At 32.6% G+C, this 19,004-nt stretch overlaps 1 protein-coding gene across 1 annotated transcript; it reads right to left on the bottom strand.

Annotated features, from left to right (window-relative positions):
• Window positions 1–10: 10 nt before the first annotated feature.
• LOC117915236 lies at window positions 11–12,007 on the bottom strand. The gene is made up of 7 exons (XM_034830797.1): window positions 11,514–12,007; window positions 4,648–4,788; window positions 4,192–4,557; window positions 3,700–3,942; window positions 2,004–2,096; window positions 534–734; window positions 11–447 (listed from the first exon to the last, which is right to left on the bottom strand). The coding sequence occupies exons 1-7, from the start codon at window positions 11,817–11,819 to the stop codon at window positions 235–237; spliced, it is 1,563 nt and encodes a 520-aa protein (XP_034686688.1). The 5' UTR covers window positions 11,820–12,007; the 3' UTR covers window positions 11–234.
• Window positions 12,008–19,004: the final 6,997 nt, after the last annotated feature.

Below are 19,004 nucleotides of genomic sequence, written 5' to 3' on the forward strand. Positions count from 1 at the left end.
AAGAGCACTCTTGACTAAACCATAACCATTTTCTTCACTTGAACACTAAATATATACAGGCACTGAATTATGAGGGAAGAGCACCAAGTGCTTACATATGTTATATGATCGTTTGGAAGAACATCTTTTAACTTAGTAAACACTTTTTAATTTGGTAAATGACATACTACAAACTTGGACAGCAGCACAACTTCGTTGAGGATATCTGAAAAGGCTCTAGACTTGGGTTGAACATTAACATCCCACAGGCCTCTCATAAGTTGGAGGTAAGGAGGGGCAGTTCTCATTCATGTGGGCATATGGTTCTATGGTGTTATACTGGGGCAATTCCATCCGATACTCACCAAGGATCTGGCAGAACTGGAGCCGACCATCTTCATCACCACACCAACTTGGCAGACGTGATTGGTTGTTCTCAAAGATTTTAAGCATATATGCATCACGAATCTGTGAGCAGTAGTAAAGCCATGTTACAGCAATTGTAAGGAGAGGAAAGATGCATCCACGTATACAGCAAGGCAGTTGATACTTACAGTGAACTCAGTTACTTGAATAGAGCTAGAAGCGGGACCAAAGATTCCTGCCTCTTTATACATTTCCAGGATAAAGGCAACACATGTTGTTGATTTCCCATCACTGTATACCCATTCATCTTGTTCTGGAATAGTAAGTAGTTGATCAAAGGTCAAGCCACGCTTTTCTGTTTCAGCAAGAATTCCAAGCAAGTCCAAATCCTGAAGTAAACCAGACAGATGAAAATGTAGTATCAGATGGGATCTTCAGAAAATTGCTAAAATGCTTCAGGGTAATAGTATACATGTGCTGTTAAATATTTAGAAGCATAATTCAGATCATTCATTTTTTACTGAACAAAATTAGAACTACTTCTTTCAAGTTTGATGACAACTCTGATTTAAGTGCTGATCTTCATTAACATCATAGCATACATGCATATCTGAGATCTATAACCGAAACAATAAGACATGAAAAGTCCAAAGAGCTACCATGCTACAGACCCAAAGAAATTCTCAGTACACGAATTTAGTTATTTGTATCCAACAGATGGGGTACATCTCCCAGCATTTCACTCTTTTCTAAGTCCCAGCTGACTTTTATCTTTAAAACTGAATTTAGTTTCCTTCCCATAAATTTATTTGACAACCACCAAAATTCTCTTCCCATATAAAAGGTTCCAGGCCTTTTTCAAATTTTGTCAAGGCCTATAAATCATCTGACATAGCAGTTTCCCTTCCTGCTTGCAGAAGAAATGGAAAAAGAGGTACACATCAAGATAAGACTTAGTCAGTTTTGCAGTGATTATAGGAAGCGCTTTTAGCCTAAAAAGTGTATTTGAAAAAAAATTAAGTTTTTGGCAAAATTTAGAAAACACTTTTAAAAATCTGAAAAATTGTTTGTAGTGTTCTATGGAGAAACATTTGATACGTGATTTTCCTAAAAACACTTCTAAAGAAAACATTTCAAGTATAAATATTGTCAAATGCACTTTTAATATCATCATATATTTCCCCTCCTTTGCATCGCCCAGCACCCAGTATATTTAGGAGATAAGAGATTTCCTGATAGAGAATTTTGTGTACAAAGAACAATGGGCTTTAAAATGGTTAGGACAGTGCTAGAGGTAGCTTATAAATTGGTACAGTTCACCAAAATAGAGATTGAATTACATTCATCTTCCAACATCACCATTATATGATGCCTATATCTATCTAGAATATGTTTCCATGAAAGTAATTAAAGGACATCTTATAACATTTTAAAAACACTTCATCTACTCACTATATTTTTTAAAAGAACTTCCTATTTATTGAAATTTGCAGCTTATTAGCATTCTTGCTAATCAAATACTTGAATCATAATGTTTTCACTTCTTGGACTCATTAATAAAATAACATTAGAGAAAATCCAAGTGTTTTAAGATATATATTTTAACAATATTAATACTGAATTAATCCACTGAAACATTGAATTCAGAACACAAATACCTCGGTCTCAAGCCTCTTATTCAGAGCTTCATTCCACATATTTTCAGCATATGCTGGCTGCATTCTAGTCCACATAGACATGACAGAAATGACCTGAAAACATAGCTACATGTTAGAAAATTACATGCAAAATTTCAATATAGAAGTCTAACATCCGCAAGAAGTAAGGTCATTCAATGATGACCTTTCAGTTTTTCCCCTAAAAATACACTTCCCATTGTTATAATAAGTTCTTGACACTCATCCTATGTAAAATTTGGTATGCAGATAATTATTCTTGAAAGACTAAGTAGTGCATGCCACCATGTTCACAAACACACAGAAAGATCTACAATGCAACATGCCAACGGCAATCACCACAATGAAACCAATGTGTCAGCAGTATTTCTCTTTCTATATCAAAGATATTATTGATAATATTTGACTTTCAAGTTCACAAATAGTGAGATATCCGACTTCTATAAAGATTGCAGAGCAAGTAGGCAATACCAATCAGTTTTTCTCCTACAGAGATACACTGCCTGTAGTTATGATAAGTTCTTAAAACTTGCCATATGAAAATTTTCTTATGCAGATAATTGTTCTCGAAAGACTTAGTGCATGGCTGCATGCCATCACTGTCCACACACACTCAAAAGAAAGATCTACAATGGAACATGCCAATAGTGATAACAATGAAACCAAAGTGTCAACAGTATTTCTCTTTTTATTTCAAAGGCTTTATTGATGATATTCAACTTTGTACTCCACAAATAGTGAGATATCCAACTTTCATAAAGATTACAGACAGACTATGCAATATCAAAAAGATTAAAAATTTACCCAATGACATCAATTAATTCTGGACATAAATGAAAGAACCAAACAATCTTTCCATGTTATCTTTGTATTTTCAATAGGCCAGCATATCTTTCATATTCATGATAGGCCCTCCAGATTTTTCACAGTTTAATTATACATTAACAAAGAATTCTCAAACAGTTCCTGAAGGTGACGGTGGCATGGTTTGGCTTGGTGATTAAGAAGAAGAGGGATAGATTTAACAGAGCCAAAAGGGTTGGCAGTGTTGTTGTTTACAGGATTCGGCTCTCCTCAATTAAACTATCCCTAATTCCTTTATAATGATGGAAACATGCCATGCCGGAATTTTTATATCCATGGTTAATGAGCAATCATCTCCTCCTTATTACGAGCCATGGATTCCAAAAATACCCTGATACAGCATGCATCGAACTTTGGAAGTACCATGTGGGGAATTTAGTCAGAAAGCATGATTGGTAGGGAGTTAAACCCAGGTAATCAAGGGTGAAGAGATTAACAACTCTCAGAAGTCGGAACCATACTCCATGATCTTGGGCAAACAAGACATGGCAAAACTATCTGAAAGTCACTTTGTAGAGTATGGTTAGCTTTGGGTGAAATTGCTTCCATATTATATAGTTTTGCAGGATTTTCAAACAAAGCTGGAATGAAATTTTATAGGTATTAAATTTTCCACCCTCTCTTAGATTGAAATAAGCACAGCCTAAAATACCTTTGCCACTAGTTTCTAACAGTAGATTGCCGAAGAAAAAGGAAATTTCTTTAGCAAGAAAACATCAGTGTTTGATTAGATTGCATAAGCTTCTTGCAGAAGCCAATTATAATGAAATATAACAAATTTTTACCAAAATGAATTCCTTGTGAAGATGTATACCAAGTGAGCATCAAGAGGAGGTGGATAGTTGTCTGCTATAGTATCAATCCAACTGAATATCATATTGTGATAACCATACGGCTTGCCTGCCATGCTCCGAGCATACTCCCATGCTGCAGTGGCATTAAATTTTGCACGCAAGTCTGGATGTAAGGGAAGCAAAGCTATTTGTGGGTTAGAGTTATCCTTAAGTGACAATTCCCACCATTCATCCCAGGGCATTACCACTATAATTTCTTCTCCCTGCAACACAATCAGGAGAATGATATTTAACATCTGCTATGATAAAATATTTGACAAAACTTGGCAAGAAACTTTCCATCTTGATGCCATGAAACCAATGAATAACTTTAATAAGAAATTAAGGGAACTACCACATGTGACACTAGAAATGGATACAACCGTACTAGAAATTCAAGTGAAATTATAAACGATACTGCTTTTGTGCATGTTGTCAATTTTCTTTTCTTCAATACATTACTGCTGGCATACCTTTTCGTTCTCGTGCCCCGACTCACCAACCCAAAGATTACCCTCTTCATCCTTCAAGCAAACTGCTGTATGACCAGCAAATGCACCTGTTACCCATTTTTCTAAGGTCTCAAATCCACCCCACCGACCACGTATCTTTGACACTGCTAAAAAGTCACCAGAATGCACATCCTCTGGATTGATAGTTACCCGCCAAGGCTGAGGACGTTTTTCAAATGTTGCACCCATGTGATTCTTCAGAAAATCTAAGTTGGCACTCTGACCCCAGGCCGTGTTAGAAAATAGAGGTAAGACGTCTATTAAAGAAAGCAAGGTCCCCAGCATCCCTGATGGCATGAGAAATACAGAGATGCCATGCTGCTTTACCTGCTCAATGGTCAGTGAGAGTTTCACTCTTATATGATGGAGTTGTCAAAAGAAAGGCCCAAACAAAACAAAACAATAACTCAAGCATACATATTCCAATTCTGCAGGTTCTTCCCATGATTCAATTTCTAATTTATGCTCTCGAGCAGAAAAGTAGTAGTCCCACGTAACACGGTATGGTGTTGCAAAAACATATAGATCCATACAGGTCCAACTGTGAGCTTCAGCTGTCTGAGGAAGAGAACAAAAATGAGATTACCAACCTTGAAACTGTATCATAAAAAGAATATAAATATGAGACAAAGATTGAGAACTGGAGAAAAAATTATCCTCACAAAGTAACAGATACCTTAAAAGTCATGGATTAGTTTGCTACGTTCTCATAACACTGCTATATCAATACATGAGAAGTAAACCCGATCCTCACCTCCTAAAAATGTTCTGTTTTTTTTTATTTCTGTACTCCTTGTCCCAAGCCCACAACTTAATCCAAACCTATTTGGGTTCAACAACAAGATCTGCTCCACAATCCAAGCTACATGCACAGATCTTTAGTAAATTAGAAACTCAATAGTCAGTCATACCATATCCATAGTCCACAGTCAAATTTTCATATGTTACAGATCCTCCTTCCAATAGTTCAAGTGTAATATTTAACTCGTTTTTATCACAAATCTAATCCATTAAAATCCTCTTTTATTTATTTATTTGTTTGGCCTCTTATTGTTTATATTGGATCCTTTGTGAGAAAAGGTCAGTCACATGGATGGTGAGGTTCTGATTCGAGAGGAGATCAGAGCGGATTGAGAGGAAGAGCGCGTTGACATGACTGACAGTATTTCTTGCAAAGCAAGTCCTTCAAAGAACAAAATTTTTAGCCCTTCCAAATTGATGTAGGACAAATCTAGGATGGTTGTCTACAAGAAAAATAAAAAATAAAAAATAGGCAGCCAGGATTTCATTAGTTTAGGAGTAAGGAGAGGAATGAAGAACTAAAATTATGGCAACAAGGGAAAGAAAATAAAAGTGAGAAAAGAAAACAGGTAAAGAAGGAAAAATAGGAAACCTTAGATTTGCACTAAAGCCTTTTAGGAGTCTCACCTACAAGGAAAACAATGGAGGCCCATCATTAAAAATTATATGGTAGGCAGAAAATTGATATTATTCATCGTATATACCCTGATTACATCAACTAGTCTTATTCATAGGCTATAGAAAAAACTTAATTTAGTCATTAAGTAGATTAAGTTTATTTGGTAAAATAACTTAATATCATAACTTAAAGTCAAAAATAACTTTAAGTATTAAAGCAATGTTTAGTGAGAGTATTACACAACTACAACTCCACATCACAACTCATCTTTTATAATAAATATTTTTTATTTATTTTATACATCTACAATACATGTTTAACAAATAAATTTATGACTTAAGATTAGTCAAAATAGATATTAGTTAAAATTAATGAGAATAAATATGTTAATTTGATAATTTAGAATAATTTTTAAGTTAACTTTACCAAACAACCTTATTACTTAAAGTAAAAATAAAATAATAAGTTTTAAGTCAATAACTTAAGAATCATTTAACTTAAAGTTAAAAAAAGAGGTTAATTTAAGTCGGTAAGTAATAAATATTAAATTTTACCAAACACCCTCTTAATCTATATGGTTACTTATTAGAACTCCTAATTCTTTCCTAAAACTATTAAATTTTCTAAATAATAAGATTAAACAGAAATTAAAACATTCTTTTAAGATTAGAAGCTTAAAAATTCATAAAATAAAAAAATAAAAAATAAAACTTTTTGCAGAAAGGGTAACCTAGAAAGGATCTAAATAGAAACTTTTAGAAAAAGACTTTCAAAAATTAGAAAATTAGAAATATGAAAACTTAATTTAAGTAGAAATTTCCAATTAAAAAACTTCCCGAAATGAGACTTAAATAACCAACTTTATTAATTATGACGTCAAAGAAACCAAAAATATCCATTTCTTGTCTTCATTTTCTTGAATGGACATTGAAGACTCATCCCTATTAATTCTCCTAACTTGGGAGGAAACTTGATTTCAAGTTTCAGCAACTGAAATCTTCCAAAGCACTCATCAAATTCATTGCCAATATAGGAGAGAATCCCAAGATTTCTTTAACTTGTGTCCAAATTCATGTTAAGGCAAGTACCAAACTTCCAAGGATTGTAAGGAAAGTTGACAGTTCCCCACAAGATTGTGTAATCAACAAGCTAGCAGCAAATCGCTTTCCACACTCGTCTTGTAAACTATCCAGCAGATGAATAAGATTCTTGAGTTCCTTAACTTCAAAGACATTCCAGCATTCCTTATCATACCATCAGAGGATTCTGCATTATTGCCCCAAACCATAACAACTTTTGTTTTGAAATTCAAGCATAGCTTCCCTATGATGGTAATGTTGGATATCATAGAAGGCTTGACCTATCCTAATTAGACAACAATTCGTTTTCAAATAAGATAGTCAAAGCCAAATCCAAAAGCACTTCTTTTAACTTTCCTGTAGGTAATTTTGGGACATGTTCTATTACATCTCTCGATTCTAGATTCATCATAGATGATCTTAGCTCTCAACTTTAAATTGCTTCTTAATAGGAGTATTTGATGGTTCTTATGATTCCAAAGATGTTGATTTCTTCTTGACTTGCTTAAATGGTGGAATTTCCTTCACTAGAAAAAGAGTCTTCTATGATCATTATGCACAAACATATAAGTGTCTTCGTAACCATCACAAAGGATCTTAGATCAAAAGGTCATGGTCTTTAAAGCATAATATGGATGAATTTCATTGGCAAAACATCACATCATTTTGATAACTCAAAATTATTACCAAAGCTAATCATTACTACACAATGAGAACTCACCAAAATAGAGGTGTCATCAATCCATGCTACCTGATAAGGGTTAGGATACTTCTTTATCTTTAGACAAAGCTTCTCAACGAAAACTTGTGAAGCAATATTTAAACTACTACCTCCATCAAAAATTATAGTGGATAGCCTCCCTTGGCAAGCAACATGAGTTTGAAAGATGGTAATACATCACCAATCCTCCTCTTCCTTTACCTTTAGTATAATCACCAATGGTTGCATTAAAAATTATAGCAATCAAGCACAATTGCATAAATTATTCCATTCCTCAACTAGCATGCACTTTCAAGCCAAGAGCTTTGCTTTATTACCAAAATTAATGTAGGCCAAACCTTTGATGGTTGTCTATATTCAAATAGGTCGACCAGGAATTCACTAATTCAAGTTAAGGAGAGGAATGAGAAATTAAAATTACAATAACCTGGAAAATAAAGAAAAAAGATAGGAAACTTTACAATCTCACTACAGTCTTCTTAAAGTCTCATTAGTATGAAGAAAAATTGGTATCTTTCATGATTCACTCCTTGATTACATCAAAGTGAACCTTAAAGACTCAAATGAACTATAGAAAAAGAAACCTAATTTGTAATAGGACTCATAATTCTTTCCTAAAACTACTAAATCTTCCAAATAATAAAATTTGACAGAAACGAGAAACTTTCTTTTAAGAATTAGAAGCTTAAAAATTTATAAAAACTGAGTAATAAGGGTTCCTAATAAAGAATACATTCTAGATTCCAAAAATGACAAACATAAACATTTTGAAAACAAGACCTTGAGAAACTACTAAATTTAGAAATATAAAAACTTCCTTTCAGGTGAAATTTCTAATTAAAAAACTTCTCATGTTCCAAATAAAACTCAAATAACCAACTACTTACAACATTCCTTTTTTTTATGGGTAAAAAATCAATTGTATTAATAGCACCTAAGGAGGTCTAAAAAGGTATATATGATGCATACAAAGATGTCAACTACTTACCACTTATGACGTTAAAGAAACTAAAAATCTGCAACATTTTTCTTTTTTCTTTTCATTTTCTTAAAGACTCATTTCCTCAGCACAAATGTTGGTCATTCAAACCTATTTATAAGGAATTTTTATATAAGAACCAACTTCATAGAATAGAACAGTTAATCAGAAGTCTACATGTACATTCAAATAATATGTGGTAAGAGCTAGACCTATCCAACTAAGTAGCCTCCTTTCCTGTCAATCTAATAGAGGCTTAGCAATATTTAGGTTACTCTTACACCAATAGCCTCCAACTTTAGCCACAAAATAGACCCTTCAACCATTCCATATACTTGATGATGGAGCAAGCCAAACCCACCACCAAGGTGCACTAAGCACAACTGAGCTCTTTGAGCCTTGTTCCCAACTCAGGCACACATGAAGCATTTTAGCATTATACTACCATGCATCTTCAAAGGAAGTATATCTAATATTCAATTTGATGATACCAAGCCCATGCAACTTCCCTCGAGAATGGATTAATAATTTCAACATACAAAGGTGAGGAAGTGATAGGTAATCACCCACCCTAGCATATTAAGGATGATCCCTCCTTTCATCCACAATACTAAGTGAATCCTTCCACCCTAAGATGGGTAGGAGACTTCTCTCAACATTCGCCACAAGCATGTATCTACAAGAGGGTAGACAAAGCACAATAAAGAAGTAGAGGTCCACCCTTCAAGAAACCCATACGGAAGAAAAGCAACAAGGAATGCAACTTAAGGGCTCTATGCAGAGGAAACACATTAGTTCTATGAATGAGAGATATATTTACATATTTATCCCCATACACACCACAATAGACAAATGGGGTATCATGAATGCTAATGGCAACACGAAATTCAGTTATCAGCATACATGAACGTAATCTTCCTTGCAAAAGAAAGATAAAATCACATACACATGCAAGGAATACAAAATAAAAAAACACAACCCAGAAGGAATGTAAAAAGAGCACTAGAAATTTATATATATATTTTTTTGATAAGTAAAAGATAGCATATATATATATTATAACCGAGAAACCTTCCATGGTCAAGCCCTTAGACTCTCTATGTGGACCTAACCCTCAAGGTGTTGACCACCCTGTAAAACCAACACTGGATAAATTCAGGGTATCATCAATGGTAGGATTCGAACCCAGGACCATGTGTCACTTATTGGGACCACTCTTCCCAATGTTCGCCCAAACCAACTGGGCTACCCTAGCGGGTAAGTAAAATATAGCATATATTGAAAAGCGCTAACTGAAAGGCGCAGCAACGTACACACTAGAAATTTATAAATATTACAAAAAGAAAAATAAAAACAAATAAAAACCTTTTAAACCAAGCCTCCACTTTGATTCCACTCCATCTCCTTCCCAAGATCCCCACTTCCACTAAGAACTAGATACAAGTATATATAACTACAAAGAGGTCCCACTATCATTAATGGGGCTTCACCTTTTAAATTGTATGGTTGGACACTCGAACCATTAATTGATCTAAACAAGTTTCAAATGGGTAAAGCCAATTTTCACATAATTATTTAAACAAACAAAATCACATATAAAAGTAGAAAATTATGTTTATTACTTAAATAAAAGAAAAGATCAGATTTAACAACAGAAAAAAATATTTATTGCTTGCATAATGTAAAATTATAATTTTCTTGTGGGAAATGCTTCTAAAACATATGGAAGACAAGAATCCTAATTATTCATTTTGACACACTTTTTCATCATTTTTCTCTTTAAATTTCCTAGTTCTCTAACCCATTTTTCCACGTTCTGCTCTCTTTCTTTATTCATTCACTTTCTCATCAGGTTTCCCTTTAAATTGCCTAATACTCCAACCTATTTCATATCTTTTCTTGTTGGAAAGCATTTCAAATTCCTAATATTGTAAAAAATATTTCCAATATTTATATATCGTTGTAATACTATATTTCATTATAGAATAAGGGAAGTAATTAGGAATATTCCTATAAATATTATAATTCATGAGGGAAAAAATTATAAGAAGGAGATAGATTTGTGAAGATTATACTTAACAAATAGAAATAGGAGGAAGAATTGGAGACACCTAGCGAAGTGGGGGGCCGGTTCAAAGTGTAAATACAAGGAGTGGGAAAACATAAAATCTTTCACAATCCAATAGTTGTATTTGATTTCCATCTTCTGCAATATTCTCTTTAGCATAGTGGAATGGCATCTCTCATCCGTAGATGTAAGCATGATAGGCCAAACCAAGTTAAAACCTCATGTACCTTTATAAATAGATTATTTTATCTTTGTGTTCTTACACTAACATGTTTGCATTGAATCTTACATTGACACAATATTTCTTTTACTATCTAATCCCCAAATCATGTTAAGCAGCTAATTTGACCCAAAAGATGAGTTGTTAAGTCATGACATAGGCTAAAACCTTGTCCCTCCGCCTAACAGGCAGCTTTATTTTGGCCTGCGTGTGGTCATAATAGAGGAAATAAAAAATGTAGTGAAGCTCAAACGATTGATATCCTGAGAATCAAAGCCTTGATACCAAGAAAAAGAAGACATTTAAGGTAAATTCCCTTCCATTATTTGGGATTGTTTTGCCATTGAAGAGATCGAAATTATGGGAAAGATATTTGGAGAGATTTTCTCTCATTAAAATTTAAAAGGTATAGGAGAAGAAATTCTAGAAAAGATATTTGGAGAGACTTTCTTTCATGACAACGTAAAATGTACCTTCAATTACAGCCCAATATTAGAGATTTTATCCTATTTAAAGCATCTATAAAGATTAGAGAATCTTTTGACTTCATCAACTAAGAAATTCAGCCAGCTTAACACACTAAAATCAGTTTCATCAGATAAACTTGTACTCGAATCAGTTCGAAATTGGCTAATTTACATGTGTTCCTTTTGTTGTCACCCTACAATCGTGATAAGCGATCACAAGGTTAAAATTGGAAACGAAGTACCAAATCACCCAAATTAAACTACAATTCACGAACTAAAATACAGAGTCATGAACTAATTACGGTGATAATAAAGGGCAGAGCTCAAACCGTGAGATAAAGAACGCCACCACCCAGACCTCTGTCGCCGCTGGTAAACTGGAGCCGAGCTTGGTTGCCGTAAAAACAAGCACCTTTCCACTCAATAGAGCCATTGCCGGGAGTCACCGATCCAACAAAAGCCGGCAACAAATCAACGGCACTATGAAGATTATTAAGGACTGGCCAGGAAATCTGACGTGGAAGAACGGGAAGCATATCCTTAACTCTGAAAGGAACCTTGAAGGCATGGCCATGATCGAAACCAAATCCTAACCCTAGAATGCACAGAAACCCTAAGAAAGAGAAGAGAGACATGGTGGTATACTGTGTTTGCAACGCAGGGGTTGCAATTGGGAAGGAATGAAACCCTAGGTTGAGAGAGTCATGGATGGGGGCGGTCTTTGATCCATGAGAAAGGGGCTACTTTGACTTTGTTCGATAGCAAAGACTTCTTTGATGTTGGTGGCAACCAACGATCAGACTCTCACCCTTTTCCTCTTTTCTTTTTTTGTTTTGTTTTTTTTTTTTTTTTTTTCACATTCACAGGTTTCTTTCTCCCGGTTAGTTTGTTGGATAACGTCTATCATTATATAGTTTTCAAAATCTTTCCACTTTTCTTATCCCATCTCTCAAAGTCTCGGTACCAAAAATAAATTAATTAATTTTTAATCTTTATTTTCACACAATATATAAATATTTTATCAATAATTTTTTATCCAAAAGCAAATTTCTTCTTAAGCTTACTTTATAAGTACTCACTCTCAATCATGTAAAAATTATTTGTTTTTACCCCAAGATATCATCACGACTTTAAAACATGTTTATAAAATTAAGAAAAGTTTATATTTATGTAGTATCAAAAACTTTATCTCATATCCAATATGAGACATCATAAATACTCTCATGCAAACACATCTCTGCTACCAAAGGGATTGCGAAGTCAAATTGATAGACAACCTTTACAATATCAAACAAACTCAGGTCAAGGATTGGCTTTGATACTATTTTGTAACGACTTATCATCCGCTTTGATTCCAAAGGGGTTCTCATGATTTTAAAATATATCTACATAGTAAAAAGAAACTCATAATTATACAATATCATAAACCTTTTCCCCTATCCAATATGAGATAAAAGAAGCTCATAATTATATAGCATTATAAACTTTTTCCCCTATCCAATATAAAACATCACAAATACTCTCATGCAAACACAATATCTTTATTGTTTCTCACAAGATTGCAAGACCAAAACTGATAAATACCCTTTACAAGGTCTAACAAATCCATGTTAGTATATCTAATATCATTTTGTAATGACCTGCACCTAACCGTATAAATATCATCCGTTCTTACCCTAAAGGGACTCTCACAATTTTAAAACGTTTTTACATAATTAAGAGGAATTGATACTTATATAACGTCATAAACTTTCTCTCATATCATATGTGGAACATTACATGCTTAGTTGAAGATGATAAATTTTGTAATTTTTTAGTTAATTCTATTAAAATTTAAGTGCTCATTTAGATACAACTTCCATATTTTTTGTTTCCAAAATAAAAAAATTAATAAGAATTTTATATGAGATGTAAGAATTTTTATAAACTTACTTTAAAAGTAATAATTTTAAAAACTATTTAAAAATTTAGATATAAAAAAATTATTATCTCTAATTTAAAAATTTTTGTTTTAAAAATAAAAATATGAAAATTTTCTCATCAAAAAGGAAGAAGAAAGAAATGGCCATGTATGATAAATTTATGGAATTTAGCGATTTTAGAAGGAGGGAAAAAAAACATTATTAGTACGGAGTCTCATAGAGCTTAAGAGCATCCAACAACGTATGACCTTAAAACCTGTCATGTACAATGATATGATTAATATATCACGTGGGTCCCAAGACAAGTCGTCTTATCAACTATTCAACTAAATATTTAAAAAACCTTTTTGAAATACAAACACTAAACGTTAATAGTAACGTAACGTATATAACTTTTAAAAGTATATGAATAGAATTCTCGGTCGTTTACGTTACATTTTCAAATGTTATTTGTTCACATTGCTTTTCTTGTAAAATATGTTGACTAATTCCTTTTTAAGTAAAGTTTTTAAAAATATATTTTTCTTTAAATAAAAGTAGATTTAAAATATAATTATCAAATAAAAATTCAAACATGCAACAATGACAATAACTCTTTTTCTTTATTTGTTTTCTATTGCTATCCTTTCAACCGGATCTTAAAAAATAATGTTTGAACAAATATAACTTTCAAAAGTATTTGGTTCCATGCTTTTCCTTAAACACGTTGTGAGAAGTGGATCTTTTTGTAATTATTTTTTTTTAATTTCTTAATAATCCTTTTTTGTATAAAAATATTTTTAAAATACACTTTTTAAACATAAAATCTAATCAATCTCATGCATTAGTAATTTTCTTCTTCTTTTTTTTTCACGACATATTTGGGGTAGTTTTACTTTTTGTAGTTTTATCGAGAAGCTCAAGTTATAACTAAAATCATAATTTTTCAAAGGGTAATATTAGTATTGAAACATGAGATGAATCCTATATAAAAGGGGTTTATATATATTTTTAGTGGGCTTAAGTTGCTAAAAACCCTGGATTTTTCCATTCCCTAGCCTTGTATAGAATAGGTACATGCAGGTCGTCTTATTCAAAACCCCAATTATGACATCCCTTCGCGAGCTACGTCTGAGTTAAACTTGGAAATGAAAGTCAGACTTGGTACAACCCAAGGTCATCATTCGCTTTGCTAACTACCCTAGGCCTTTAGAGCCTATGCAATGGAAGTGAAAAATAACATTTTTAACTTTCCAGGATGTAAAGAAAATGCATTAGAAAACTTTACCTGTGATTTGCACGATCTCAAATCAATTCTATGCATCTAGATCTCAATAACCCTAGATCCGCCATCACAATGTCTCTTTCTCCTTGAATCTAAGCATTAAGTGCTAGGAAACTTGGATTACTCCATTCCTTGACCCTAGATCGAATAAGGGGCATGCAAACTACCTTAGGCTTCTTTAGAAACTACTCTAGTGTAAACATTAGCAATAAAAACCAAATAGAATAATAACCTAAAGAAGTAGAAAACATACTTAGATTTTGATTTTCTCAAATCAAATCTATGCGATGAAGAACAAATCTTAAGTCGTCAAAGATCTTTTTTGCCCAATCTCTCATCACATGTAACTAGGCACAAAAAAGTGTGGGCTTCTCTCTCTAGAAGGTGGCTAGTGTTTCTCTATCGAGGCTTTCTTTGTAAAATGATAGGCAAAACTAAAACTCTAACCCTTAATAGGGGTATTTATAGGGCTTCCTATGGAGTTACGTCACTTAAGTCCAAATTGGGTTTGGGTCACCTAACCTAGTCTACTTAGTTTATAATTATTTAATTAGCCTTAATGAACTCCTATTAATTAATTAGCTCATACTAGAAAGACAATTCATAAAATTTAGTACAACCTTATGTTTTTATCAAAATGTCATTCTACACACCTATGAACCAAAAACCCAAATCCCTCAAAATTAATGTCTTTCCATGTTGTAAAAGCTTGAGTATGGACCATTGGGACCCGTAGGAAAATATTGGCTCTCTCATAATCCAATTCTAAAGTTGATTCAACACTCCACTGAAGAGAATCATCTTTGCAACCTTGTTTACTATCCTTCTATGCAACATTGCATAATTACCAAAAAATGTTGTTATGCACAAAAGTGAACCTCAAGCTAGTCTTATCTTCATAAATTGTGTCATCACGATATATAAGCTTAGAGGAGGGACCACTAAGACCTATAGGAGTATTGGATCCCTTAGAATCCAATTTTGAAGTTCATTCAACATCTCACTATGAAGAATTAACTGCACTCTAGTACCCTATGTAAATAACAATGGGATGAAGCTCGAGTCTGTGTCATACTATCCATTGCATGCAAACTTCCCATGAACCGGTATTCATAATCTAACAAGATATTTATAATCTAACAAGGTAATGTTATCACCAATCAAGATTACCTCTCTAATCCTTTAGTTACATTTATTAAAGTATGTCAATTGATCACATATAGGAGGATCTGTAACTTAAGGATTGAAAATGTAATCTTGATGGGTTGATATCACTACCTTGTTAAATTATGAACATTAATTCATAAGGATTCTACACGTAATGAATAGTAGGTCATAGACTTTAGTTTTAGTTTGTTGTAATTTCATAGGATATTAGAGTGTAGTTGACTTTCTTTAGTGGGGTATTGAGTTAACATCATGATTGGATTTTAAGGGAGGTAGTATTTTCCTATGGGCCTAATGGTCCCTACTCGAGCTCTAGGTTCATGGTGACACATTTTATTTAAGGGATTTAGATTTCAAATTAATAAGTGTGCTTAAGGTTGTTTTAGTAAAAGCTCAAGGTTGCATTAGGTCTTATGAATCCTCTTTTTAAACTGGGGTTATTAATTATTTGGAACTTAATAGGACTAATTAATTAATTTGGACCTAGGTGGGCTAGATTAAGTAGTCCAAACCTAATTTGGGCTCAAATTACTTAGGCCAACAAAAAGCCTTATAAATACCCCCTTAAAAGTTAGGGTTTTAGACTTTTGTCTATCATCTTCCAAAGAGCCTCTAGAAAGAAACCCTAGCCACCCTAATAAGAAAAAGAGAAGTTTACCTTCTTCTTTTTTTGTGTCAAGGTTCATATAGAGAGAAATCAGGTTGAAGACCTTTGAGTAGACAAGTTCTACAATGACTATCGTAGTTTCTACATCTTCATTGCATGAGATTTGATCTAGGAAAAACCAAATTGTAAGTATGAGTTTCTATCTCTAGATCTATGTTTATTATTGGTTTTTAATGTCATAAATTTTTTGTTGTGTTAAATCTAGAGAGCCTAGGGATAGATAACATGCACCCTATAAGATACAAGCTCGGACAATAAAGGAACCTGGGATTCCAAGCATCCTAAGAATAGATTACATGCACCCTAAAAGATCTAGGCTAGGAAAAAAGATATTCATATTTCCCTATAAATATACAATTAACCTTTTATATCACCTCATTTGGCTATAGTGAAGAAGTTCTTGACTAGGATTTGTTCAATTCTTTTTGTTCAACTGAACATTTTAAAAGGAGAAAAGGAACACAAGCCCATGATTCAATCTTAAAAACTACTTATTTTATTCTTTAGATATTTTCTAAAGATATATTACTAGAACTTTTTTTTTTGGTATTTTAATATAACTTGCAATTTGTTTAATGCACAATATGGGATATGAGTGATGTTACTGCATAGATGTATTCAAGCAAGAATTGATGGCATCAATGCACTATGAAGTTTTTTTTTTTTTAGTGATATTTACAAAAATGATTGCTTGTTCATAGTAATTTTTTAGACATCTAAAATGCCATATAACTAAAATGGAAAAAGGATCATCTAGTCAACTTCTTCATTTTGAGTTGAATCTTTGTTCATTTTTTCAATGAACATGTCAAATTCATTAATTATTCCACTTAGTTACAACCTTGTTCTTGGAAATATTATGTTTTTTTCTTTTAAAAATTTAATATAACTTGAACATAAAGTTTTCCTACTATGTTACTTTGATATGACATATGGAAGGGCCCTTCAGGACCATGCCACGTGTCTTGGCATGAAGTTTAATGATATTCCATTGCATATGCGTGTGAGAAAGAGGATCCAACTTTTTAAAAATCAAATTAATTTTTAATTATTTCAAAATATTTTGAATTTCATGGGGCTTGTTAGGGCCAAGCTATGTGTCTCACACATACAATTTAAAGTTGCTCAATCAAAGAAAAGAGCATGAAGCAAAGGCCAATCTAGTTGAGCTATAGAGTAATATACATGTTGGCATTTATAAAAAAATAATGGGTCATACACTACCACTTTATTATGGTAGGTAGGAAATAGTCTCGATGAACCTAGTATTTTTTATTTGTATATCTATTTCATTTAGATAACCATTTATTTAAGCACTCTTTTCTAGACACACTATGTTGTTTCATTAAATCTCTATAATTGTTTAAACCCTAAGGAAAAATGACATTCGACTTTTGTCGATTACTATAATCCATAAACCTAATGCTTAGAGACTTGACTTTACCTTTGCACAACCATCCATTAAAAACCCATCAAGTAGGAAAATGACATCCAATGCAAATATTGTCTACCACCATTACTCAAGTAAGTTGGCTTTTATTTTTAAATTTCATTCTATGGTATTTTTTTAGTGCATGTAGAAAGGATGATCAAGTAAGAATAGTCAAAAGGTCTAAATGCTTATTCATTTTCATCATGACTTAAATTCTATTTGATCCTAAAGCTTTGTTTTTGAATAAAAATCTTTTTACATTATAGCCTTGGTTAAGATAAATAAAATAAAAGACTACTATATCTTAGGTTTAAGTGTTAGTTAACCTAAGGTAAACTTAAAAGGGGGGTAAATTGGTGGTTATTTTTTACAAATTTTACAATTATGAATATAAGGACAAATATAAGCAATAATATAACAAAAACAATAAAGGAATATTTTTCTTATAAAATAAATAAATAACGGATAGACAGATGCAAACTTAATAATTTTAATGTTAACCTACATCCACTCTCCTCTATTAAGGATTCCATTAATCCAAGACTTTTAAAGCTAAAACATTCAAACTTTTTGCACTTCAATTATGGTTCCAAGGGACCCTCACAACAACTTTTAAAAATAAAGTCTCCAAACTTTTACAATTGTATTATGGTTCCAATGAGCTTTTACAATAGATCCCAATATTCTCAAATTCTCTAAGTGATCTCACACTTGCAAACCTCATAAGGTTACAAACGAAAAGGAATAAGATCCTACTTCACAATTTTAGCTCAAATGGATACAAAGAAACTAAGATTGAGGTGTAGTAAGATGAAGTGCAAGTTTAAGAACAATACACACTCAAAAAACTTTTCTTTGAGAGTCAAATAATTTTTAATATAGATTTGGAACTCTCCTACATAACATACATATAGCATGGAGGAGCTAGCAAACCGTAATAGCATCAAGCATAGTTTGGGATAGAGCAGTGGATCTTTCAGATAAATCAACTACTACTTATTGGGATTTAATACATTGACAAGTCACCACTAGATCACAAAAATTCATTTATTCAAGTAATCGATTGATTGATCCTTAATCGGTTGAGGTTTCCAACTCAACTAGTTAAAACACACTTCTGCCAACCTTAACTGGTTAAATAGCTTCAATCAAACTCTATTCAAGCATATAAAAAATATTTAAAGAAAATTTAATGAACAAATGAACTTTAATGACTCAAATTAGTTCAATATGATAAATTAAAATTATAAAAAAAAAAAAAAAAAAAAAAAACTCTTTATTGATGAAAAAGCATGTCCAACATGGGTTTTATTCTTGAAATAATCAATCTCATTTATATATATATATATCAAAACTACTAAAAATACA

Source organism: Vitis riparia, chromosome 1 (genome assembly GCF_004353265.1).
Source record: "Vitis riparia cultivar Riparia Gloire de Montpellier isolate 1030 chromosome 1, EGFV_Vit.rip_1.0, whole genome shotgun sequence".
NCBI lineage: Eukaryota > Viridiplantae > Streptophyta > Magnoliopsida > Vitales > Vitaceae > Vitis > Vitis riparia.

What these genes read in the sequence shown, in the direction of transcription:
- LOC117915236 (XM_034830797.1), bottom strand. Translation starts at nt 11,819, where the DNA reads ATGTCTCTCTTCTCTTTCTTAGGGTTTCTGTGCATTCTAGGGTTAGGA. An exon ending in CTCCTCTTGATGCTCACTTG is followed by an intron (nt 2,097 to 3,699) that starts GTATACATCTTC and finishes CTATGTTTTCAG; the next exon opens with GTCATTTCTGTCATGTCTAT. An exon ending in TTCAAGTAACTGAGTTCACT is followed by an intron (nt 448 to 533) that starts GTAAGTATCAAC and finishes TACTGCTCACAG; the next exon opens with ATTCGTGATGCATATATGCT.